This window comes from Saccostrea cucullata, unplaced genomic scaffold, assembly GCF_032062105.1.
Source record: "Saccostrea cucullata isolate Sc308-1 unplaced genomic scaffold, CSIRO_AGI_Scuc_v1 ctg366, whole genome shotgun sequence".
NCBI classification, from domain to species: Eukaryota; Metazoa; Mollusca; class Bivalvia; order Ostreida; family Ostreidae; genus Saccostrea; species Saccostrea cuccullata.
Window position 1 is genome coordinate 408471 of NW_026931480.1, and position 27652 is coordinate 436122.

Genomic DNA, 27652 nt, shown 5'->3' on the forward strand with positions numbered 1-27652 from the left:
CCAAGGGGGGTGATATAATGAATTTAAAAAAAAATTGTCGTTTTCACTAAATGAAGATAATATCTGAATTTTTCACTTTCTTTAAAAAAAAAAAAGAAAATATTATCTTGGTTTTCACGTTGTGATGAACTTGGCTTAAGTAATATCTGAAAACAGAGCGTTTATCAGTTGCAATGTGATAATATCTCGTTTTCACTAAGATAATTTCATTGTTTTGAGTTTTCATGTCATGTTTAGTAAAGTTATAATATCTCGTTATCACAAGCTTTATGCCAAATATCTCTGAAAATGTTGTTCACGACGAAAACGGATAGCAATATCTCGTTTTCATGAAAAAAAGTTAAAGATAGTGAAAAGTCGTTTTCACAAGATAATAAGTCGTTTTCACAGAATAAATAATATTGACCTCAGTTTTCAGGTCATGGGTAAGAATAATATCTGATATCGTTGATTCAAAAACGAAGATCAAAAATTATTTTTTGATATCAAAAATGTTTGACATCAAATAAAGATCAGAAAATTTTTTTCTGTTATTTAAAAAAAAAATAATTGCGTGTCCTAAATATACGAATATGAAGTTTTCAGGTGAATTTAATGGCATACGTGTTATACTAACAAGCTTTCTTTAAAAAAAAAAATAGAAAATGAAACTCACTTGGTTTTCACGTTGTGCTTTGAAGCTTGGCTTAACTGTTCGTAAGCTACAAATTCTATCATGAAAACAGACTGAAGTTATCAGTTGCATATGTGTCATACTATGAAATGAAAACGAAACTTGATTTTAACTTTATATTTACGAAAATAGATAATAGAGTACAAGTAGTACTATAGGACTATCAATTTAAGGCCGTTTAGGAAGGAAAACGAAACTAGCGTTGTTTTGAGTAATAATAATATCATGAATAAATGTAACATGTCATGTTTAGTAAAGCTATAATGTATTTTCAAAATACTTTCATGTACTTCCGTGAATAAAAAGCTTACTTCAAATCATATAGCCTACGTCTAAACACAATTTACATGTACAAAGACTATTGCATAAGTCATGCAGCACAGAAGCGTATTAGGGCCGCAGCAGTATCTTTTATTAATTTGTTAAAGCAAATCAGTAATTTGTCAAAACAAATTAGTAATTTGTGAAAACAAATTAGTAATTTGTTAAAACAAATTAATAAAAAAAATACTGATGCAGCCCTAATACGCTTCTGTACTGCAGAGTGAGTCTGTAAAGATAAATATAAGTACAGTGAAACCTCATTACCCCAAACATGATGGGACCAAGAAAAACTGAGAGATACCCCAGGACTTGAATTACATGTATTGACCGTAAAATATTTACAGAAAATATTTGCATGGAGTCCCGAGTCACTTAAACATATCCATGTTATTCGAGATATTACCAGTGTTCAAGATATCAAAGTTCAACTGTAAATTGCATTTTTGGGAATAAAAAATTAGTAATTATAAATATGATTTACATACTGTCTTTGCGTATGTCATGGTATGTAGATGTAATCAGACAAACATACAAGCATTTATTCAAAATTGTATCAGTTTGACATTTTTTCTACCCCACCCCCCCCCTTTTTTTTTAAACGACACTTTCTGCTTGTTTTCTTGTAATTCCTCCATTTGTAACTTGCACCATGCATAACTTGGATCTGTCACTTTTAAATCAAATACTTTTGAATAATACACAACAAATCTCGTTGTTTTGTTTTTGTTTCTACACGTACATAAACAATAAACTGATTTTTAAGATGTTAACGGTTGCATCAGTGGTAAAAAAGCTTTGAGAACAGCCAATTTTTATAACTTAATGTTTTTTAGAACACAAAGTTGACAGATATATTTTCAAAGGTTAAATAAAGATTTGTAATAACAAAGAAGTAGTCTTGATTTATTTTCAATAATACATAACAATACAGTTTAACATATAAATATTGCAAATTTCATCAGAACAACTTATAAATTATATCATATATAGACAAATTTGCTCTATAACAGGTTTGCATAACTTAAATATGACAGAATTTGCTTCCCATATTTGCAGTAGTTACCGGTATCTTGTCCTGTTTTGGGACATGTAAGCAAAGCAAGTATATAATATATTGTATTTTCCCAAGTAATGAGACTGCAATCATTTGGGGGAAAAAGATCACTGTGGCTCCATCACCTTGGAAATCGTTTCATTTCTCAGGGGACAATAAATTCTCCACTCCCCCTCAAACCCATTCCATAACTATACACTATCTTAAAATTAGTTTACCATTTTCATTTTTTAAAGGAGCATTTAAATATCAAATATGTTGCCTGTTTCACTAAAATGAAATATAGATAATATGAAGACATTCTACTACCAAACTATATAAAGGGTCCCTGAATTGTCTATGCTACATTTGAGTTATGCTATAAATTTATGTTATGCATCAAAATCTAAGGACTTCCTAACTATAGTATTTTCACAAAATCTTTGATAAATCCAATTTTTTGACATTTCTTTTTCTTTAAGCCAATCAATCAACCTATACCTGCTAATCTTCCAGTACAGCAACACCCAAAGAAAGCCATGTACATTACCCTTAATGTATAAGTTACCTGTACGAGTGTATAAAGATTAAAAGTTTGATGAGATTTAATATGGACAGTGTTAATTTATCATTAATTAACAGAATTTATTTTATCCTGGGAGGGGGGGGGGGGGAGGGGAGGTATCAATGTTCAAGTAAATTAAACCCAAATTAGAAATCAATTAACAATCATAGATTTTGATGGAATATATTGAGTTTTGTGTTGTATGAAAATAATTGAGGTCTTAAAAAGTAATGCCCAAAATTACAATCAAGGTACATGAAATTAAAATTGTTTTTTTTTTTAAAATCAATTTCATGCAAGTTAACCATGTTTAACATTTTCCACTCTTTAATCCCTATTCATTTTAATTATATGATTTTCTACAGAAGAGAAAAAAGAGCAAAATTCTTGAGATTCTCAGTTACCTGTATTCAGCTTAAACAAAACATTGAGCAATTATGCCATATGATTATTTTTCAAAGTTAACATTTATCACAGTTTAACTTGAACAATTTTTAAAACTATCTGAAGTCAGAAAATTAACAAAGAAAATAAAAAAAATATTAAATCACATAGCTTGTCTAAAAATAATGTACAAAATACATTGTCAAAGTCATGCAGGGTGTTCAGTAGACATACATATACATATTTTTACAGTCAAACCCCATTTTTTTTAACTTGATGGGATTCAGTAAGTCTTTGAAATATCAGAGAATTTTAGATATTGAGGGTAAAAAACTTAAAGCATATGTGATTAGGATTTCCAAATCAGTTCAATATATTCACAGTTAGAGATAAACACTGTATTTGCGTAGGTCATGGAATGTAATTGACTAGATCTAAACAGACATACATACAAGCAATTGTTCAAAATTGTACCAGTTTGACATTTTTAAATGTCAGTTTTGACATGTTAATTTATCAACAAACAATGAAGTTCTAAGTACAATTTGTCCCTGAAAAGCACTCTATAGTGAAGATCTGACATCACCTTGTAAATAACAAATCCTCCATCACAATGTTGAAGATAATCTAGTTGAAATTAACTTTGCCTCCATTACAATGTGAAGAACAACGAGTTGAAATTACCATTTTCTCCATCACAATGGTGAATATCATTGAGTTGAAATTAACAGCTCTTCCATCATCATGGTGAAGTTCATGGAATTGAAATTAACAGTTCCTCCAACATAAAGATCATTTAGTTGAAATTAACAGTTCCTCCATACTGACTTTCCAAAGTTTCTGTGTGACCTTGTATCTAGCAAGATCCTTCCTTGTCACCATACCAACAACCTGTTAAAAAAAGGCACAATTTAAAAAAAAATGTGGGGGGATTTTGTTCAGATCAAAATATCTTAATTAATCTTCTAAGATTTGGTTACAAATGAATGAAATTAGTTAAGCAATATTGTGAACTGTACGTAATTTTACATGTGCAACAAGCAGTAATCAGCATTTACAGGTACAGTATACAGAAAACAAGCAATTTCAAAGAATTGTGGTCCCCCACTTCTGGTGTCTTTGTGAGTGAGATGTCATTTTTTTATGACATATTGTCTCAAATATGAATGCCCTATCATATGTCATTTAAAATTTAAAAATCAATCCTGAAGGTCAAGATCAATAGGTCACAAATCATAGCATGCTTGGATTATTTTGTCACAGGTAATGCACATGTTAAATATGAAAGTCATATCTCTTTTTCAATATAAGGAACAAGATGTGTTTCTGAAACACAAAGGACCGCTAATGGCAACATAACGAAGACTTAACTTTTCTTAAATGCAAATTAAACATATTATTACCCAAAGATTTTTTTTTATTAAAAGTAGGTCAAACTCCAAGGTCAGGTCATTCTTGAAATCCAATGTAAGGTCCCTTCACAAGGATTGAATACCAGAATGTGAAACATGAAAGCCTTAGCCATAATCCTTTAAAAGTTATGGTCAAGGTTTCTTTTTTAAAAGTAAGTTAAACTCCAAGGTCAAGGTCAAAGGGTCAAACTTCTTTGTATCCAATGAAGGGTCTTCTCACAAGAACTACATAAGTGAAGTATGAAAGCCCTATCCCTTACCGTACAAAAGTAATGGCCAAGGTTAAAGTTTTTTCACAAGTACAGAAATCTCCAAGGTCAAGGTCAATAGGTCAAGGTTGTTAGTATCCAATGAAAGGCCTTGACACAATAAATACATATGTGAAATATGAAAGTCCTAGTTTTTACCATTCAAAAGTTATAAGTTTGGAATTTTTGTGTAAAGGTGGGTCAAACTCCAAGGTCAAAAGGTTAAATTTGGTGGTACCCAAAGAAAGTTCTTGTCACAGGGAATACACATGTGAAATATGAAAGTCATAGCTTCACTTATTCAAAAGTTATGGGCCAGGTTAAAGTTTTTGTGATGGACGGACAGCTAGACAGACGGAGAGATGGACAGACGAATAAGATTTAATGTTCCCTCGCTTTCCTTAAAGCGGGGGACAATAATAATGATGTTTGATTTTTTAATAACATTAAGGTTTCTCAGTCATTCACAACAATAATATATCTATGAGAAGTAGATTTACGTGTCCATACCTGATGATGTTTGTCAACAACCACAAGATGCCGAAGACCAAGAGCTCTGAACAATTTAAATATCCTTGGATAAAGAGAATTCTAAAAAAAATATTTAAAATCAACATTGAATTAAAAATAAATAAACAATGTAAATAAATGTTTTAATGTTGTGATTTATGCTTCATACAGCTACTTCATTATACTTACATCTGTAATACAGTATGCGGCGGGATTCATATATGGCTCTAAATTTATTTCAAAATGTTCACGTTCATACTGGGATATATGAATTTGCTGCAATAGATACCAATGTATTAATTTTTTGACATAAGCAAAAAGAAACAAGCTTTTAACATTCATTATGAAGATCATACAGCATGATGCAGTTTACTGAAGATATCATAAAAAGATAAGGATAACATAAAATGTGTAGCATTTTTTACAAACAAAAGAGTCAAAACTGATCTTCCAGCTTATCTTTAAACAACTGTCACTCAAATTTGAATTAAAAAATTAGTTATTAATGCATTCAAGTAATTATTTTAAAGCAGAGACTTCATGCTTTCAAGAATTATGTTGGAAAGCAGACCTGATAAAAACTCAAATGTAACCCTTCATACCAAAAATACCTGTACTACAGGGGCATGTGTAACTATAGACTGATGTAACAAATTACACATGTAGAGTTGGGATCAGATCTTGTGCTCTTTTGAAATATTAAGATAAACACCGGTATATGCCATTTTGGAAAAAAAAATTTCCAAATTGGGTACATAATTTATAGCATTTTTAATTTAGACACTTTTGGCAAAATTCATTTCAAACATCATAGATCCAATAGTGATATTTTAGGTGCTGTCTATTTTAAATGTTTAAATGTTTATAAAAGTTGATTTTTAAATTTATTTTTTTCATATGTAACATGTACATGTATGAGGTGTCCCGTTATACTTACTCTTACAGGAGTAAACTTTGGATATGCATCTCTAAAATCCTTAGTTGTCAATTTTGCAGTTAGATTATCTCCATAAATCTAATAAATAAATCAAGTGAAATGAAAATCAATCAGTATTGTGCTTTACTATTAATTTCAAAATTTTCTTAGAAGACACTGTGAACCAACTTTCCTTCAACATTCTGTTTCCCTGCAACTCTTTGAGAAAATTGAAATCAATTAACTTAGAGTTTATAGAAGTTAACAAGCAAATTACTTCAGCATGATTTATAAATTAACAAAATTAACCGCTGAGCAATTTGTTAGAAAGATTTCATAATGACAGGAAATTGTAGTGAAAAGAAAGTTAGTTCACAGTTAATGAATTGCATTCCTTGCATATATATGGCGTACCCTTTGCTTTAAAAGAACTAGTAACTGTGATCTTAAAATGATCCCTCTGTAGGTTCCAAATGACATTTCTTCTTCCTCTGAAGACTACAATACAAAATTCAGAATCACTGTATTAACGAATTCAAATATTTATATCATACATACAACTGCATCTGAGTAGTAAAAAGTACATGTATTTGAGAGAAACATTTCTTAGTTTAATTAAAACTGAACAAAATAATTTTAAAAAATATTTACTATTATTTGCCATTTTTAAAGATTATGATATCTATCGATTGAAACTTTAAAACTCTAATCCTTTCATCATAAACGTAAACAACTGTTTTTGGTGCCTTGACCAGGATACTATTCTCACACAATATTTTTTCATTCTTTTTATGGCGTCGGGCTTGCCCGATCGTCATCTAGCGGTCTGTCAGGTTTACGCGACCGCACGTGTCAGTGGATGCATCCGCAATAGAAAATAGCAACAGCTGTAAACCAATTTCTTTTAAAACGTTCACAATGAATAATAGCTTGAATATAAAATTAAATCAATTGTATCTTTAATTAATACTACTAAATCAAAGGCCTGAAAGGCCATAATGGCTTACGTGCTTGACATGGATGTAAAATGGAAGGAAATGTAGTATACTAGAATATTACTAAGTGTTTTCCCCAGAAATTTCTTAATGCAAGGGTTGGGGTTCGCTGAATTGACAGCCTGAGGTGTTTCTCGGCAGTTGAATTTATTTTATCTAAATTCATATTTAAATGGAAAATACAAATTCACTAATAAATTCTTTTTTTTTTTTTTTTTTTTTTTTTTTTTTAAAGGTAAATAAAAGCTAAATATATATTTTGAACAAATTGTCAAATTTTACTGAAAATTATTCAACAATAGAGTTTTTTATATACAGAGATCTAATCACGAAAAATTGTTCTATTAAAATTTTCTTTAAAGTCTTTTTACTGTTTTATGTATTGACACTATTGTGCTATTTTTTGCTATCTACAAATAGGCCCCTAATGACCCCCCTTATTTTTTTTATGTATCTACTCTTGCAGTCATCTTGAAAATTTTTTGTTCTCATTATGTAGCACCAATGTCATGCTTACTGCATGTAGATATTGTCACTTGGAGAGCTTTTGAATATATAGGTCACTGGGTATCAGCACAGGAGTCGGCAATTTTATCAATAAATAGAAAATAAATGGTAAACAGGCATAAATCCTACCAGTGAGCTTCGCGAGCGTAGCGAGCGAAGCGACAGGATGGCAACGAGTTTTCTCGATTTTCTCTAAATCGCTGTCCAGCCAACATCAAACTTCACATATCAACTTCGGAGTATCCAGTAAGTAATTCCTAACATTTTTTACCATTCAACTACCCTAAATTATCTTTATAACCACACTTTTTCACATCTCGTTTACAACCAGCGGCCATTGACAATCGGCGTGACGTCACACCCACTGCAGCAAATAATAAATCATCATTTTGAGTCTCTTTTAATGTGTTTTCGGCATTAGTAATTGATGTTAAAAAATCCACTTACTGAACAGAAGCTCCAAAATTGCTGGACATCTTCAATTGTCTTGAATCATTTATTAGAAACGACTGTCACTCTCTGTTTTTAAAGAATCAGGGGCAGTAAGCATATGTGAGCTGCCCAATATTTTTCAAATATTTTTATACCAGTGTTATCGTTAAGTTGGTTTATTTTTCATATATCGAGATGTCCAGTTTGATGGAAATAGCAATAAAATTTTCAACATTTGATTTGTAGTTGAGTTATCACCATGTGAAGTAGGGCGATTTTTCCGGAATTGAGAAATTTCCATCAAATTCTCACATTCCAAACAGGATTTAGATATGGCCGCACGCAAACAACAGAGTAAAAATTTAATAGATTGTTTAAAATGGCACAATAAATTATATCCCAAAATATCATTCTGTTGCTTGCATGCGGCCACCCTGAAAAATATATAAAACGATGTTTTTCGAGGCCGATTTTGATCGCTTCCGGTTTCGGTTTTTACATTCAGACGTAAACAAAGTTGGAGGAAACAGAAAATGTGACAGTAGATTTATCGAAGTTCTAACCATTTAACAGGTAGGGATGAATTGAAAATCAGAGCAATTGTAATTTTACATGCACTGTTCAAAATTAAATCCCCTCCTATACTTATTAATGATAGCAGATTCGACATGACAGACTCCGCTAACTCCATGAACTCGGGGGGACGGTAATCTTCACATGCATGTCAAACAGTTGAAAATAGAAAATGTGTATCTAAAATACATCAAACAGGAACACAACATGCTATCTTCTTTCAAAGAAAAAAATAGATTATAAAAAAAATGACTTAATCATCGATTCTTTTTTATTTAGGCCCTAATATTCATGATTCATTCATATGAACCCTCGATCGGCCGGTTGATCTTCATGATTAGCCGCGTTTTATCAGTTGTGAAAATCTTTACATATACGGCATTAAAATATAAATATACTACATTTCTAGGTTGGGGTTTATAACATATTTTTCTGTCTGAGTACAAATACAACTGAGTCTAGCCTTACACTGGTACCTGTGTACTTTGTGTAAATGTATGGTGTGCTATAACAGTCAAAAATAAAAAAAAAAAAAAATGGCAAGAAGTTTTTTTTTTTTTTTTTTTTTTAATGTTAAACCATTAAAGAAATAAAAAAAAATGTTTCTTAAAAATAAGCTAACATCACTAAATCTAATTAATGTTCTTTGCAGAATAAACAATATAAATTCTTTCTATTTTTCTTGTGGGAACAATGTATTTTTGTTGTTTTTTTAACTTATTAATTAAAATATTATTAATGTAAAATTAAACTTTTGTCAATATTAAAAAAAATAATTAGATTACCTTGGAATATTATGAATTCATTTAAATCACCATTTAAATGAAAGAAAAAATGTTTGTCATTACAAGGTTCATCTTTTTTGTTTTAATTTAAAGTACCCAATAATGTCATTGCTTCAGATTTTATTCATTTAACTCAAATAGGTAAATCAATAAAACTGCTATTTAAATTGATTTCATGAATGAAATAATTATATATTATACCTGGTGATACATGTATAAATAAATTATTCCCCTTTTCTCATATGTAAAGAAAATCATATGCAAATGTATATACACTGTACAAGTAACCCCCTTCATTCATGTATAGACAAAATGTGCATAGTTACATAATATATATAGTAATTTAATTTTGATATTTATATTTTAATTGTAGGATGCCTGGAGATGGTCCAAAACAATATCCTGTTACTGGAGCTGTTACTTATTAGTATTGTCAGTGCCGTGCTGGAGCCAGAGTTGTCGGGGCATGTGCCCATGTGGCCTCAGTATTGTGGTTTCTTGGCTATGAAAGACACACAAACTTTGCAGTAAGACCTATTCAAGACTGGGCTGACTACTTGAGGATGCAGCTGTGCAACCTGCAGTAATGGATGGCTCATCAGAAAGTGAAATGAGTGCAACGGAAGAGTGACATGAATTGTGACATTGGTTTATTGATAGTGAACATTCTTGATAGTGAACATTCTGCAGATTATAGGCGTCTCCATATAAATGAAAATTCTCAAGAGGGACGTTAAACAATATACAATCAATTAATCAATCAATCTGCAGGTTATGATATCAACTGCATTAGACTCCCATTATTGTTTTCAACAATATTGTGGAAGGCTGTGTATATATTGTTATTAATTAATTGTAAATAGGGATTTTTATGTATCTATGATTTTTTTTTATGTTTAAATTGTGATTTCTTAACATCTGTTATAAAATTGGGAAATTAAAATATAGTACATTGTACATCCCAAAAACATAGTAGATTCATTGCATGAGTTTAATAAGTTTGGTTGTAAATATTGAAAGATGAATTATGTACTTTGACAAATGAAATGATTTGTTATTATCATATGATTAATTGTTATCAAAATTAATATACTGATGTAAAATGCATAATGTATCACAAAATGTTTCTCAGATAATAGTAACAATTATAGTTTATTATGCAATGTGTTTATTTGCATATTGAACTTTGTTAATAATTAACATGACTATACAAGTACTTGTTATTTTTTGTAACACAATGTAATTACAAAACCTTTCCAGACAAACATGTACTAGAATAACTAATTCTTTGATGCTTAGGTCATTTTTATGACATTGTGAGGATGATAAACATTATTTTATTATGAGTAATTGCAGTGTATAAGGCATGAGTGGTGTGATGTTAAACTTCTATGATCTTTTTGGAAAAAAGTATAGGTGGGTGATAGGAGTTCTGGAATTTGTTTATGCAAACTGAAATCCCTTATTGTTATTTTTGTCAAGTTTAATGAATTGTTATTAAAAATGTTAGTTGAATACATTTCTTGTTCACTTTGTGCATTCAATGTATTTTTATGTGAAATACATACAAGTAAATTCAAAGAATTGTGGTCCCCCGCTTTCGGTGTCTTTGTGAGTGAGATGTTATTTTTTTATGACATATTGTGTCTAATATGAACACCCTACCATATGTCATTTATTTAGAAATTATCATTGAAGTTGATTTTTTTGAAGGATGAAAACCCTAATCCTGACCGTTAAAAACTTATAGCCAAAGTGAAAGTTTTTAAAGGAGGTCAACTCCAAGGTCAAGATCAAAGGGTCAAAGTTGTTGATATCCAATGAAAGGTCTTCTCACAAGAATTACGTATGTGAAGTATGAAAGTCCTAGCCGTTATCGTTCAAAAGTTATGGTCAAGGTTAAAGTTTATTCATAAGTAAGTAGATCTTTAAGGTCAAGGTCAAAGTTGTTGATATCCAATTAAAGCTCCTGCCACAAAAAAATATATATGTGAAATATGAAAGTCTTATTATCTATCGTTCAAAAGTTGTGACCAAAGTTAAAGTTTTTTTCAAAGTAGTGAAAACTCCAATGTCAAGGTCAAAGGAAAGTTGTTGGTATCCAATGAAAGGTCTTCTCAAAGGATTACATATGTGAAGTAGGAAAGCCCTAGCTCTCACATTTCAAAAGCTATGGTCAAGGTTTTAGTTTATTCATAAGTACGTAAATCTCAAAGGTCAAGGTCAAAAGGTAAAGGTTGTTGGTATCCAATGAAAGGTCTTGACTCAAAGAATACATATGTGAAAAATAAAAGTTCTAGTATCTACTGTTTAAAAGTTGTGACCAAGGTTAAAGTTTAAAAAGTAGTTAAAACTCCAAAGTCAAGGGTTAAAAGTTGTTGGTATCCAATGGAAGATTTTTTTACAAGGATTACATATGTGAAGTACGAAAGCCTTAGTCACCACCATTTAAAAGTAATGGTCAAGGTTAAAGTTTTTTCATAATTACTGAAACTCCATGGTCAAGGTCGAAAGGTCAAGGTTGTTGGTATCCAATGAAAGGTCTTGCCACAAAAAATACATATGTGAAATATGAAAGTCCTAGTACCTACCATTCAAAAGTTATGGCCAAAGTAAAAGTTTGGAATTTTTGTGTAAAAGTGGGTTAAACTCAAAGGTCAAGGTCAAAAGGTCAAATTTGGTGGGTACCCAAAGAAAGGTATTGTAACAAGGAATACACATGTGTAATATGAAAGTCATAGCTCCATTAAATCAAAAGTTATGGGCAAGGTTAAAGTTTTTGTGACGGACAGACTGACAGACTTACAGACTGACGGACAGACGAACAGACGGATGAGATTTAATGTCCCCTCGCTTTCACGAAAGCGCGGGACAAAAACAACTGTTTTACATTTAAATCCGTTTTTTTTACCACTTATAGCTAAAAAAATAGATTCTATTCACATGTTTAAGATCATTTCTGTTGTACTTGTATTAAACATCCATCTTTTATTTCTTTAATCATATTTACAGGGAAAAAAATTATTAAGAATTTCGAGAAATCAGTGAAAATTGTGTTATTTTTGTATTGACCCCAAAATGTCTTAATAGTGGTTTTTTCATCAAAATATGTCTGAAAAGGTGTGATTCAATCATAATTCTTTTAATATTTATAATATTTTGTCCATTATGGTTGGGGCATATTTAGGGTCTTAATGCCCCTGATTCTTTCCCACAAACGAAAGTAGACGATTATCTCCCTTTCTTTTTGAATCAACACATTCCAATTTATATTAAGGGATAGAGTTAGATAATGTTTTTTTGAGTTATATAAACATTAAAAAATAAATAAAAACTCAATTCATTGGTAAATATTTTTTTAATAGCATATTTATTAATTTGAAGAATTATTATTTGCTGCAGTGGGTGTGACGTCACGCCGATTGTCAATGGCCGCTGGTTGTAAACGAGATGTGAAAAAGTGTGGTTATAAAGATAATTTAGGGTAGTTGAATGGTAAAAAATGTTAGGAATTACTTACTGGATACTCCGAAGTTGATATGTGAAGTTTGATGTTGGCTGGACAGCGATTTAGAGAAAATCGAGAAAACTCGTTGCCATCCTGTCGCTTCGCTCGCTACGCTCGCGAAGCTCACTGGTAGGATTTATGCCTGTTTACCATTTATTTTCTATTTATTGATAAAATTGCCGACTCCTGTGGTATCAGAAGCACATGCGTTTGAACATTGTTTGAACAAAGTGCTTTCCCAGAGTTCATAAAGTAAATTTGTAAACATTGATCATGTTAATCACACGTTTCGTTTTCAGTACTTTAATGCAAAAAGAAAATTCTTAAATATTATGTGTTTAAATAATGAATCTTTTTTTTTCACGTCGGAGCATCAACGTTATTTATAGAACGACCTGTGAATGTTGGAAAACCCCACATGTGCATTGCTTTTACCGTTCGTACTATATCTGACAGCCATCAATTACATTTTTATGGTTAGTAATTAATATTTTCATCAACTACAAGCTTGATACTTAGTAATATACCAGTAATTAAATTGCAATAAACAAAAATTGACAGCTAGGCTATTGCATCATACCCCGTGCCGCGATTCGCATTGAGTTCACAACATTGAGTTGGCGGGAGATCGTGATCGCTTACCGCCATGCAAAAACGGCCTTAGAAAATCACTGCTTTTAGCAGCTGTTTAAACAGTTTGTAAGGTAAAATACATTTAATCTGTATTCCTATGAACTATCTGGCGCGATAACGTACTCCCGACAGAGTCCTCTTTCTTTCATTTAGATCGACTTACCTAAACGGTGGCGCTGTTGTCACATACGGTCAGAAGATATTCTTCCGCGTCCTCACAAGAGTTTATTCAATTTAGTTTTTTTTTTGATTTGGTTTATCTTGTCTTCAGTAGCGAAAATCAGATGAAAATAACAAGGTTTTTGATTAAGAACTTGGTGAGTAATTTTCACAACAAAGGTAGAATAGAATTAAAGAAAAGACGAGGACTATTTTATCTTACTAGAATACACAGTGAACTCTTTGCCGTAAAGATACACCGGGAGCTATATGGCTTCGTAAGCCATAAAAACAACGATATTATGTATATTATGTTTAATTTTTACGCAAGAAAAACGTTATGGTTGTTGCGGATGAATTTCTACTGAGAGGGTGCGTCGATTGACATGAATCACATTTTGGGACCGATTACTGTAATACAAACAATCTTAAATACGGTAAAATAATTACAAAATAAACACGAATACAACAAGACTATAAAGATTGAATTTCTTAATCTTAGCTTTACTTTTACAATCTTCAATCCAATTTTAGCCGAACAACCTACGATATTGACCAGTAATGCCAGTATTACTGTATTTATCCATTTCCTCCATTTGTTTACCGCGCTTATCATGCTTATCGTAAGTCGATCGTACTTGTAACATTAGAGTTATGGTTGCAGTTAAGATGCAATCACTATACAACAGAACAACACTCTGACAATGGCAATTAATTAAAATAATTTATGAAACCCTTCATATGTCTTCGATTGACTGAAAAGAAATTAGATTGATATAGAGGATGGACATTTCTGACGATGTCTGGTCAGTTCGAACCCTGACTCATTCAGACCAGGACACAAGGCTATCAGGCCCTATACTGTATTTGTGTTAAGACTATTTTTTTTAAAGATATGTATGCCGTGTTAAACAGTATTTTTGCACAGCTGAAACCGAACAAAAATTTCTGGAGTATGATAAGCTACCAAAAATGAAGCATTCTTGCAAATTCGACGAAATTTTATTCGGTATTAACAAAGTACTGGTCAGGAAAAGAACACGATATTCTCATGCATATTTATAAAGGACTGACGTTTATCCTGGATCTGCGCATGTGCGCGGGAAAAGCATCGCGAGAATCATCAGGTCGAGGAAAATATTTTTTGTGACGTCTGTTCATTGAGGGACTCAAATAGACCAATCAGCTCAATGAGTTGCATTTAATGCATTTATGGGTTACTACATAAAATACTACATGTGTTTTTCAAAAAGGCTAGTTTTTTAAATCGCTCTCAGAAAGACTTGATGCATTATGTACATTATTATCTACTAATCCCATGCTCATATTTGCATACAAATGATTAACAATGATGAAAATTTAAAGTTTTCCCCACTCCATTGTACAGGTCCGTTTGTTTAGAGTTTCCCCGTGCTGTACTGCTAGTGGACATTTTTGGTTGGGTGAACATTTACAGATCTTCAGTGTGGAGCGCATTATGCGCAAAAGATATTTTATGTCAAATACAATGTATGGAAAGTAATTTAAACTGCTATGTTTACACCCTGAATGGGATATCGTCAATTATCCCTTTTGGCTTTTTAAAATGAACTACATAACATATGTAGATGAAACTTACATACCATACATCTTGCCTTCTTAGAAATATAGTTGGGCTAATAAAATAAAATTTGTCAAGGAATTCCAGGCCTCTAAAAACTATTCCAATTTGAGGGCACAACCAAGCATTTTGATGAACACCATTAAGAAAAATTAATTCAGGTAGGTAGCATCGGGTTTTTTTTAAAGTGGGTGGGGGGATAGAACAGTTAGAATAAAAATCAACTAGCTCGAAGAAATCTGACAAGTAAAATAAGTTCCAATATCTTTCACTACTAAATTTTATTCATTCACTACAATTTACTGCCAAACTCCAAATTTCACTTTCGAATTAGCCCGAGCCAATGCTGATAACCTACTTGCAAGATTTTTTATATTATTTTCAAGGGGTCAGAAATACTGTGGTTCATATGTAAAGAATATAAATATATTATTTAGTAGTATTCTGGTTTTGGCATTCGGTATATTGTGCAGATTTATACATGATATTCTGTGGAATACTTTTTGTTGTTTTGAACCATTAAGAAATGCAGAATCGAATGTATCTAATAACCATTTTGATTGATCAAATTATATTATTTGTTTGTATTGGTTATTTCATTTTGGCACAACATGGTTTCCACACTTCTTTATCCATAGTCGCTGACAGCTGTAGAAGTTCACCCAACCGAAAATGTCCATTGAAAAGACAATTGCACGTGATTATTCCTCGGCACAAAAAGCAACCAACTCTGAGGTGCTCTCAATATTGACAATCCCTAACTCACGTGTTTGTAGTAAAAACGTAGTAGACCATCATGCTTTTCCGTTCATTCACGAGTTTGGGCCATTGTTTGCTGTAAACATGCGAGACAACGTGGTCATGAATATTTCAATAAGAGGCGGTTTTTTATCCGACACGGAGAGAAAATAATTTTTACCAAATAATATTTCATAACTTTTAACAGTGATGGAGTGGAATTGTCTTATTTGCAGAAAGTATATAACTTATATAACTTGATGAGACACCACATATATTTATTACTTTTAAAATAAAACACTAATACGGCATATATAGCTTTAAATTTTATTATTATATGTTACTGGAGTCACTCACTTGACCTATTTGCAGATCTTTTAAAATTGTTTTTCTTGTTCGACGCCATTGAAGCCTTTCAGGCTTTTGATTATTACCTTTTGCTTCCATATTATTAAGCATAATTGTACAAATTTCAAAACTGCTCTTCATAACTCCTACTTGTATACAGTGGACCTTCAGATATCCGGACGCCAGATATCCAGATGCTTCAGTATCCGGACGACTTTTCATCGGAACAGAATTTTTTAATGTTATTTTGTATTGCTTAACTGGTAATTCAGATATCCAGACGCTTCACATATCCGGACAAATTGACTAGGAACCAAAGCGTCCGGATAAATGAGGCTCCACTGTATTTAAACCAGAAGTCTCTGTCGAGACTGTAGCTCTACTGGTTTATACTTAAAACAAAGGAAGAGAAAAGTAGCAGTTGGGACTTGAGACTTTAAATCAGCAATAAATAGAAAAATGATCCTTGCCACTCATCAAAATAAAAACCGATGCACAGAATTATGTTTCTTAGTATAGTCTACTTGTGTGCCAAGTTATATTGAAATCGAACTAAAACTGTACGAGGAGTAGCATTTTGAAACAATTTCACAAAAATTTCTATTCTTAGTAACCATGGAACACCGTTCATTGAAATCAACAACCGATGCACAGAATTATGTATCTTAATGTAGTCTACTTGTGTGCCATGTTATATTAAAATCGGACTAAAACTGTACGAGGAGTAGCATTTTGAAACAATTTCACAAAAATTTCTATTTTTAGCAACCACGGCAACACCGTTCATTGAAATCAAAAACTGATGCACAGAATTATGTATCTTAGTGTAGTCTACTTGTGTGCCGAGTTATAATGAAATCGAACCAAAACTGTACGAGGAGTAGCATTTTGAAACAATTTCACAGAAATTTCTATTCTTAGTAACCTTGGCAACATCGTTCATCTAAATCAAAATACGATGCACAAAATAAGGTATCTTAGTGTAGTCTACTTGTGTGCCAAGTTATATTGAAATCGAACTAAAACTGTAGGAGGAGTAGCATTTTGAAACAATTTCACAAAAATTTCTATTTTTAGCAACCAAGGCAACACTGTTCATCAAAATTAAAAACAGATGCACAGAATTATGTATCTTAGTGTAGTCTACTTGTGTGCCAAGTTATATTGAAATAGGACCAAAATTGTAGGAGGAGTAGCATTTTGAAACAATTTCACAAAATTTCTATTTTTAGTAACCTCGGCAACACCGTTCATCGAAATCAAAAACCGATGGACAGAATTATGTATCTTAGTGTAGTCTACTTGTGTGCAAAGTTATATTGAAATCGAACCAAAACTGTAGGAGGAGTAGCATTTTGAAACAATTTCACAGAAATTTCTATTTTTAGTAACCATGGCAACACCGTTCACTAAAATCAAAAACCAATGCAAAGAATTATGTATCTTAGTGTAGTCTACTTGTGTGCCAAGTTATATTGAAATAGGACCAAAATTGTAGGAGGAGTAGCATTTTGAAACAATTTCACAAAAATTTCTATTTTTAGTAACCTCGGCAACCATGTTCATCAAAATTAAAAACAGATGCACAGAATTATGTATCTTAGTGTAGTCTACTTGTGTGCCAAGTTATATTGAAATCGGACCAAAACTGTAGGAGGAGTAGCATTTTGAAAGAATTTCACAGAAATTTCTATTTTTAGTAACCATGGCAACACCGTTCACCGAAATCAAAAACCGATGCACTATTCTATGTATCTTAGTGTAGTCTACTTGTGTGCCGAGTTATATTGAAATAGGACCAAAATTGTAGGAGGAGTAGCATTTTGAAACAATTTCACAAAAATTTCTATTTTCAGTAACTTCGGCAACACCGTTCATCGAAATCAAAAACCGATAAACAGAATTATGCATCTTATTGTAGTCTACTTGTGTGCCAAGTTATATTGAAATCGGACCAAAACTGTAGGAGGGGTAGCATTTTGAAAAATTGTTTACAGACAGACAGACAGACAGACAGACAGACGGACGGACGACGGACGCATTACTATCGCATAAGCTCTTCTGGTCTCTGACCAGTAGAGCTAAAAAACTGGACAGTTTAAAGAAATCCAAAGAAGCACACTTACACTTTGTATATCAGGATCAAAATTCTCCACAACAGGGAATCCATTGTGCATCTCATTCTGTAGAACCTCCATGATTCTGCCAACAGACTCCCTCATTCGGAAAACAGACACAGGATGACTCATCACCTCTCTAGTATAAAATAGATAAATCTAATTTTTTTTTTTTACACTTAGGTCCAGATAAAATTCTTGTTTTTCTGAAATTGCCTCCAACTTCATTGAAATGACTAAACCTAAACCAGAAGCCTCTGTCGAGACTGAAGCTCTACTGGTTTGTACTTAAAGCAAAGGAAGAGAAAAGTTCTTAAGCAGTTGGGAATTGAAACTTTACCAGAACAATAAAAAAAGAATAATGATCCTTGATTAAGTTTCTTTATGTTCTTAGTATAGTCTACTTGCATGCCAAATTATATTATATTCAGACTTAAACTGTATTTGGAGTAGCATTTTGAGAGTATTTAACAGAAATTTCTATTTTTAGTAACCAAAGCAATAATGTTCATAAAAGTCAAAAACTGATACATGTATATAGAATTTTGTATCTTAGTGTGGTCTACTTGTGTGCCAAGTTATATTGAAATCAGACCAAAACTGTAGGAGGAGTAGCATTTTGAAAGAATTTCATAGAAATTTCTATTTTTAGTAACAATAGCAACACCGTTCATCGAAATCAAAAACCGATACACAGAATTATGTATCTTAGTGTAGTCTACTTGTGTGCCAAGTTATATTGAAATCAGACCAAAACTGTAGGAGGAGTAGCATTTTGAAAGAATTTCCCAGAAAATTCTATTTTTAGTAACCAGGGCAACACTGTTCATTGAAATCAAAAACCGATACACAGAATTATGTATCTTAGTGTAGTCTACTTGTGTGCCAAGTTATATTGAAATCAGACCAAAACTGTAGGAGGAGTAGCATTTTGAAAGAATTTCACAGAAAATTCTATTTTTAGTAACCAGGGCAACACTAATCATTGAAATCAAAAACTGATACACAGAATTATGTATCTTAGTGTAGTCTACTTGTGTGCCAAGTTATATTGAAATCAGACCAAAACTGTAGGAGGAGTAGCATTTTGAAAGAATTTCATAGAAATTTCTATTTTTAGTAACAATAGCAACACCGCTTATCAAAATCAAAAACCAATACACAGAATTATGTATCTTAGTGTAGTCTACTTCTGTGCCAAGTTATATTGAAATCAGACCAAAACTGTAGGAGAAGTAGCATTTTAAAAGAATTTCACAGAAATTTCTATTTTTAGTAACCATGATAACACCGTTCATCGAAATCAAAAACCGATACACAGAATTATGTATCTTAGTGTAGTCTACTTGTGTGCCAAGTTATATTGAAATCAGACCAAATCTGTAGGAAAAGTAGCATTTTAAAAGAATTTCACAGAAATTTCTATTTTTAGTAACAATAGCAACACCGCTTATCAAAATCAAAAACCAATACACAGAATTATGTATCTTGGTGTAGTCTACTTGTGTGCCAAGTTATATTGAAATCAGACCAAAACTGTAGGAGAAGTAGCATTTTAAAAGAATTTCACAGAAATTTCTATTTTTAGTAACCATGATAACACAGTTCATCGAAATCAAAAACCGATACACAGAATTATGTATCTTAGTGTAGTCTACTTGTGTGCCAAGTTATATTGAAATCAGACCAAAACTGTAGGAGGAGTAGCATTTTAAAAGAATTTCACAGAAATTTCTATTTTTAGTAACAATAGCAACACCGCTTATCAAAATCAAAAACCGATACACAGAATTATGTATCTTAGTGTAGTCTACTTGTGTGCCAAGTTATATTGAAATCAGACCAAAACTGTAGGAGAAGTAGCATTTTAAAAGAATTTCACAGAAATTTCTATTTTTAGTAACCATGATAACACCGTTCATCGAAATCAAAAACCGATACACAGAATTATGTATCTTAGTGTAGTCTACTTGTGTGCCAAGTTATATTGAAATCAGACCAAAACTGTAGGAGGAGTAGCATTTTGAAAAATTGTTTACAGACAGACAGACGGACAGCTAGACAGACGGACGACGGACGCATTACTATCGCATAAGCTCTTCTGGTCTCTGACCAGTAGAGCTAAAAATTATAGAACAAAAATTAAAGAATCTTCTGTTTTTTCTTTAATAAATTCTTGGCCTGATGGACAGGCAGATCACTTTATACTTGCACAATATTACAGTAATTATTTAAACAGAGCCTACCTGGCTGACAGGTTTGTTAATACTGACGACGGTTCCCACCCCAGGATGGGCACACCCTGTATGTGGATATGCATGTCGTAGATCCCCTGTAAATTAAAATAATTTATTAAAAAAAGAAAAACTTGTTGAAGATTGATTATTCCTGCATGTTTTTATATAATTATACACTATACAATTATTTGTTTTTTTCTCATGTGTTTTTTTTTTCATTTTTCTGTGTAATTCAAATATTCAGATATGTTACAAATATGTTGATTTTCAACTCCCCCCCCCCCGATTTTCATTGTTAACTTACCTCATTGAAAATGTCCCCTACCCATTTAGCCACTATCAGAACAATCATGATAGGCAGACCGAATGTGATGTTTCCTGTAGCCTCCATTATGATGACTGTAAGACTTATTGTCATACGTACAATACCCCCTATAAATAAAAAAGTCAGACTTCATTATTATCTAAGATTATGTATCTTATAATTTCAAATAAAGAAGAAGACATTATCTAAAAGCAAAAAGGAAAGAAAACTACTCACCTAGTTGTGCTGCTGCCCCTATTAAAGAATACTTTCCAAAATCTACCCATTCCTGAAAATATATGAAAAATTACTTTTTAGTTTTACAAAGCCTCAGCTTCTCAAATATGTACAAAGCAACAGGATCTGAAGTTTTATTTTCTGGGAAGGATTTTATCTTATGTCAATCTAAAGAGAAATCATTTCCAAATCATTCCTATCTCTGAGCACTTCCAAAAATCATGAGTCCAAATGATTCATTGTCACTGACTTTCACCTCATACAAAAATGATAATCCAGATGAAACTCAAATTTAGATTCATAAGCTTTTTTAATCTATTTGAACACATCAAATTTACTTTCCCTCAATGGGCAAAAAAAAGTTGTTTAAAAAGCATATAAGTTCTTGTCATCAAAGTAGTGGGTCATAGTTCAGTTTGAAAAAGAAGTAATATCCTATTGTATGGAGTGTAAAAACAAATATTAAAAGTTTGGTGATAATTAGAGGAAGTAGGAAGTGGGAAAATTGCAAAGGGCATTTATATTTCACAGGGTTGTAAATCTTAGAACCCACGGGCTGGAGAACTTCCCTGATATAATCAGATTGTTGTGAGATGTGTATAAATGTTTCATCTTGTATATTATTAGTAACATTAAGTTTCTTGAACATTCCAGAGTGGTCAATATGTTTGGTCATTTTTTCTAGAACATTCTTGAACTTTGTTTATGTCTAGAACTTTCCAGGAATATCATGTATTTACAATTTCTAGAATATTCTAGATTTATAATACTGTATAAATACCCTGTCAATTCGATGCATAGATATACATTGTCGTACAAGCATCATTGAGGTATTACTGGGATATAATTTCACTGGGACATTGTGTGCAGCAACGGACACTCTGATGTATGTATTTTTAGATTTTTGCTAAGTTTGTACTTAATGATTTGTATATTACTGTAAATGAATTATTGTTAAGTTTAAATTTTGTTATTGATCTTTGCTGGCATTTCGGGTAATTCTGACTCATAACAAGATATTGATGTTAACATTTGGTTATTCTGGTATTCCCACTCAACCCCCTGTTATGGGAAGGGGGGTTTGACTTCCTAGCTTTTAAGGTCCCTTGATATTCTTAGGAACAAACCCTATATGATTTCAGATATTTGTATTTTGTGAAAATATTGTCTGCTCCTAATTCTAGCTGTAAATTTACAGGGAATCAGTAAATGTGAAAATAAAAAAAACATTTTTTTTTTATAAATCTGCCATTTCTTAGGACAAAATCTGTATTATTTGATATGCCAATTTAACCTTTCATAAAACACCCCTTCAACATTACCTAAATGACTGACATTTGCTGTTATTTTCCTTTTATAGTACATAATGAAAAAATTTTGTTTAAATTCAAAAGACATCCAATCATATGACAGTCAGGAAACAAATTAAGCAGAAATACACAATTTTCAGCTGATTTTAAGCAGTAGACAACCACAAGTTACGATTTCTTGTGTTAATTGTTAATCAAGTCAACAACAACCCATAAGTCACACAGTACATGTACACATAATTATACCATTTGGAGACCCAAGAATCTGCAATTAATTTCAACTTATTTGAAAAAAAAAGCATTTAATGCCCCCTTTATATCAGTTAACTTTAAGTTTGCTTATTTTCAAGATGTTAACAAATCTATGTGAATGTATATATACATTTACAATTTACAATATATTGATAAATCTTCTTTCATAAGATTCACCTTTACATTGATAGCCTGAGAATGACTATGGTGTAACAGAATTTTGAGACATCCATTAACTGTTCAAAATGCTAAATTGAAATGTATTTTTATGATAAACTCAGATCTACCAGCTTGAAACATTCCTCATATTCAAAATAAGATGTTTGAACTATCCTATTTCCCAATTCCTTAAGATAATTTAGAACAACATGTAGCATAATATTTTTTACTTTGTTCTTTAAAAAAATTTACCGCATCGGGGAAGATATAATTGAGACTGATCCCCACTAGCCGTCCCCAGGTAGCGCCGATTAAAAGACCAGGTATAAAGAGGCCACTAGGTACATAGAGTCCGTAAGTCCAACAGGCCAGCAAAAACACACACAGGCAGTACACAATGAGGGTAGCTGGTGCATAAGTCCCTGAAAAAACAGGTTATTTAAAAAACAATGTCAGAATTACTGTTGCACACTAAAGAATGTTAGCTGTAGGTCTTTTTATGGATGAAGTTGACATTACATTTTTTGGTGTGTGCAGTTGTGCCAGAAAGTATTATCAAAACATAAATTGGAAACAATCTAAAGTTATTCTCTTCATCTTGAGTCAGTGCAAGCTTGGCTACACTATAATCATGGATAAGATTCTTTTTTGAGCAAGATAAAATGGGAAAAATTAAAATTTTGACAATACATTGTGCATATTTATAAAGTTTAAAGAAAACAAGTTCCTTGTATATCGAAATTTAGATTCAACTATAATACAAACTACAGTCAAACTTCATTTGCTTGAAGTAAATAAAGCCTAGAAAAAATTTTTGATATCAAGGGTAAAATACTTAAAGAATAAGTTGTAGGGACTTCCAAAATAAGTTTGAAATATCCAGGGCATTTGATTTATTTGAAAAGTGACAAACCTTTGGGGTCATGAAAAAGACTTTTGACGCTATCCTCAGGTGACTGGAATAGGATGGAGGCTGTAGAACTGTACTGACCATCATTGCAGTAAAACTGAAAAAGGCAACAAAAATCAGGAATAACCAGAAATATTGAGGTTTAAAAAAAAAATAAAATCAGAACTCTTGCCATTAACTGGGGCATATTCAAAAGCATAGCAGTTAAATATTTGCGTAAATGCAGTGTTATTTCTTAGCTATATGTAATATCTGTACATTGTTAGAAATTTTTGTAAAACATCTGCACAGTATAGGTTATTTTAATTGTTAGGAATACCTGAACAGTTATTTGTGTACAATCCTGTAAAGTATACACTTATCCACTGGTTGTGAGTGGGATAGCTCTTTTATCAAACCCGTGACAGGGAACTATTCCCTGAGGGCTTGCCCGAGGGGAATAGTTCCTGTCAAGGGTTTGATAAAAGAGCTATCCCACTCACAACCAGTGGATAAGCGTTTTATTATACTGATGTATAATATAATTTCTGAGGTTTGAATTTTTTTGGAGTTAGATAATATTGCAAGAATAATCTGAAATCCTGATGACGTCACAGTGCTACTGAAGTCATTATGACATCATCAGTCAATAGATTTATTGCTGGAAATCAAAATTGGAGGCAAAAATTGCATGAAAATTTTCCGAGGGTGGATAGCAAAAACTATACTCCGGGGTATAGCTTTGCTATGCTTGAACTATAAAAGATAGTTATTTTACCATCTTAACTTTATATAAGAAACATTTTAACAGAAGTCTAATAATGTAGATTATTTTCAGAGAGTGTAATACTTGTACAGTTTTAGTTATTTGTGTACAACACCTGTATAATGTTATTATTTGACTATATTATATACATGTAACTTTGTGAAATCCGGTAATCTGATTGGTCAATACGAAGAGTTATTTTTTGATGGCCACTGAAAGCAAATAATGACTTGTACGAGCTGTCTCCTTTTCACTTTTGCTTCAGTCAAATATGGATACAAAAGTTCGCAAGTTTGAGAGTAGTAGTGAGGAAGATTTAAAAGATAAAGTGAAGAACAACTCTGAGGCTAAGAATACAAAACGATAAACAAGGATATCTGTTAACATTTTTTCGGAAATACTTAGCCCAAACCATTTCATGGTTGAATTCAACTTTTCCACTTGGCGAGCACTGAAGAAAATAAAGACAAGCATCTCAAGCATGCCATTTATGGTTGTGAAGACAAATTATCATAGAAGACATAGGTATTAACATTTTGTCAGTGCATTTCCTCTGCAAGTGTAAATGAGTGCAATTCTGGGGGAGGGGAACTCTGTGTTTATTTGGAATTAGATACCTTGTGTTATTATTATTATGTTATAGGTTAAAAAATTATTACTGAAACCAATGCCTGTGAGTAACATTCAATAAATTCTGAAACATTTACATTCAACTTATTTATGGTTTACAACAACAGCATATCAATATCTCTGTAAACATTAGGAAGATATACATGTACATTGTACTAATAAATTTGGGAAATTATATAATATAATAAATATGGACTCAGCACACGGTCAATATGCATTTATAATGACCCAGGATGACACTGACTTCAGATACATGTAGAATATTAACCTTGGCCTAGCACCCTCAGTTGATATACTCCATGTATCTTTGGTCAATATCCGTCATCCTGGGTTATTTTAAATGCATACTGACCTACATTGAGTCCATATTTGTATAATAATACCTGTACAGTATTGGGATCCTGATCATGTATCATTGGAGTACAGTTATTATTGAAGTACAGGGACACAAAGCCAACTGTAGCAGTGATGATGGCTACAACCATGGCCTCCAGCACTCGGTCTCTACCTTTATTTATATACCTGTAGTAAAAAAATGTCATTGTGTACTGTAAAGATTCTGATCATAGAAAATTTTAAGCTAATCGATCAACAATTAAGTAACTTTACAAAAACAAGATTTAAAAAAAAAAAATCTTTTAACATGCAAAAAATGCTGTTGTTACAGACTTTGACTGAAAAATTTACACTTCTACTTATTTAATGGCATCATTTGCTAGATAAATTTTGTTTTTAAAAAAGAACAAAATTAAATCACTTGCCTTCTCCTAAATTTTGTTAAAATGTAGTTAAACTGGTTGAATAAAGCACCAAAAAGCCCACCTGTAAACGATAATAATGCATAAATATTTACAGTCTTTTTTAGCACTGAATATTTCACAGAGTGTGTCATGTTTAAGTGAATACTTATGTTGACCTCTTTTGCCACATAAAATTTTAAGATATCTGTATACTGTCTTTAATGACGATGATGTATAAAAATACAAGCATTTATATCTCCAAATTGGGGGAAGGGTAAAATTATTTTTGTTATCAAAAGTAGGAGTGAACATAGCTTAATTCAGGGTCTTAAACTGTCTTTGTGTTAAACAAAGTTGATTGCTAATTGCATTATACAGGGAGTTATATTGAATACAAGTAAAATAAAATGAAAAAATTCTCCAGAGGGAATATGATACGAAAGTTCTATCTGACTTCATGTTTGACTGTACACATGTATACCTTACCTAATACTCCCATCAATATAAAAATTGGAATTTCAAATGCTGAATATGATGTAGTCTGAAAACAAAAAGAACTAAAAGTAAGTAATATAGTACATTTTCATTAAAACAACTTTGCATTCAAGTATAGACACTTTTACAAATCAATTAAATCAGAGAGAGAGAGAGAGAGAGAGAGAGAGAGAGAGAGAGAGAGAGAGTGAGAGAGCAAAAGAGAGAGAGCACAAGAGAGAGTGCAAGAGAGAGAGAGAGGGATTATGACAATAAGTAAAGAACTTACATCAAAGTTACCAAAGTTAAACAATCCTGGATAAGAGAGGTCCCAGGGATGACCTTTGATGTAGCTCTGTATGACGTTAAGGGTAAAGGTAGACATCATGGAGGCAAAGAACTGAAAAATGCAAATAATAATTATGTCATTATAATGAGTACATGTAATTTTTACAACCCACTCCTATAACAAATTCTGTAGAGTAAAACATGCTTATAACATGGTGACAGGGACGGACAATTTTGCTTTTTTTTTTATATCCGTTATGTGTTCAAATGTTTTTAAAGTCAAGGGGGGAATGAAAAAATCACTTCACTATAAGCATCAATTCAATCAGCGTGTTCGCTTTAAAGCTGCTTGGTCCAATTCTAATCGCTAAAAATATATATTCGTTTTTCTTTTTGAAAAATAATTGTCCATGAATTATTTCAACTTTTGTCAAATTATATCCCCAAAGTCTTTTTCTTTTTAAAGATATCAAAATTCAAAAGTAAAAAAAATAATTTTTGTTAGGTCACACAAAAAATAATCTTTTGTTGACATTTGTTGACATTGCGTGAAATCACCTTCGAAAAATTAAATTTATCGCTTACATGTATAACTCATGAAGAACAAACCCGAGCATTTTTTCCACAACAAAGTGTACATGGGCAATATTCTAGCCCTCGTTACTAAACTCCCTTTTTAAAAAATCTTTAAAAACATCTGATTTTCTTTTATTCTTTAAATATGCATATTAACATAAAAATTACTATGGATTATATTCAATTAATTTCTTAATTTTTAAAAGATATATCATGACTTAGGATTCTACTAATGGAAAAAAAATACTCGGGTTTGAATTCTCTTCATAACTAGATATAACTGATAAAAGTATTTTTTCAAAGGTGACTTCAAAACAGATCTTAACTTCC

The 27652-nt window shown here is 31.8% G+C and overlaps 1 protein-coding gene and 1 long non-coding RNA gene across 4 annotated transcripts in view; one reads left to right on the forward strand and one right to left on the reverse strand.

The window, feature by feature from the left end:
- Window positions 1-3222: 3222 nt before the first annotated feature.
- The window catches only part of LOC134232726 (H(+)/Cl(-) exchange transporter 7-like), a 33302-nt gene continuing 8872 nt past the window's right edge, over window positions 3223-27652 (reverse strand). For 2 of the 3 annotated variants that reach the window (XM_062714714.1, XM_062714715.1), the window contains 15 exons: window positions 26748-26858; window positions 26471-26525; window positions 26006-26066; window positions 25628-25766; window positions 23873-23966; window positions 23212-23381; window positions 21239-21290; window positions 21002-21129; window positions 20707-20792; window positions 18470-18599; window positions 6480-6563; window positions 6087-6164; window positions 5339-5425; window positions 5150-5230; window positions 3630-3870 (listed from right to left, as the gene is read on the reverse strand). In XM_062714714.1, the coding sequence (XP_062570698.1) occupies window positions 3772-3870; window positions 5150-5230; window positions 5339-5425; window positions 6087-6164; window positions 6480-6563; window positions 18470-18599; window positions 20707-20792; window positions 21002-21129; window positions 21239-21290; window positions 23212-23381; window positions 23873-23966; window positions 25628-25766; window positions 26006-26066; window positions 26471-26525; window positions 26748-26858 (1455 nt within the window). In that variant the 3' untranslated portion in view covers window positions 3630-3771. Of the gene's footprint in view, window positions 3607-3629; window positions 3871-5149; window positions 5231-5338; window positions 5426-6086; window positions 6165-6479; window positions 6564-18469; window positions 18600-20706; window positions 20793-21001; window positions 21130-21238; window positions 21291-23211; window positions 23382-23872; window positions 23967-25627; window positions 25767-26005; window positions 26067-26470; window positions 26526-26747; window positions 26859-27652 lie in introns of those variants that run through there. The other variant, XR_009984835.1, reaches the window with a different exon arrangement.
- Window positions 8491-10876, forward strand: LOC134232730 (uncharacterized). The gene is made up of 2 exons (XR_009984836.1): window positions 8491-8572; window positions 9731-10876. It is a non-coding gene; the product is annotated as an uncharacterized LOC134232730 (long non-coding RNA).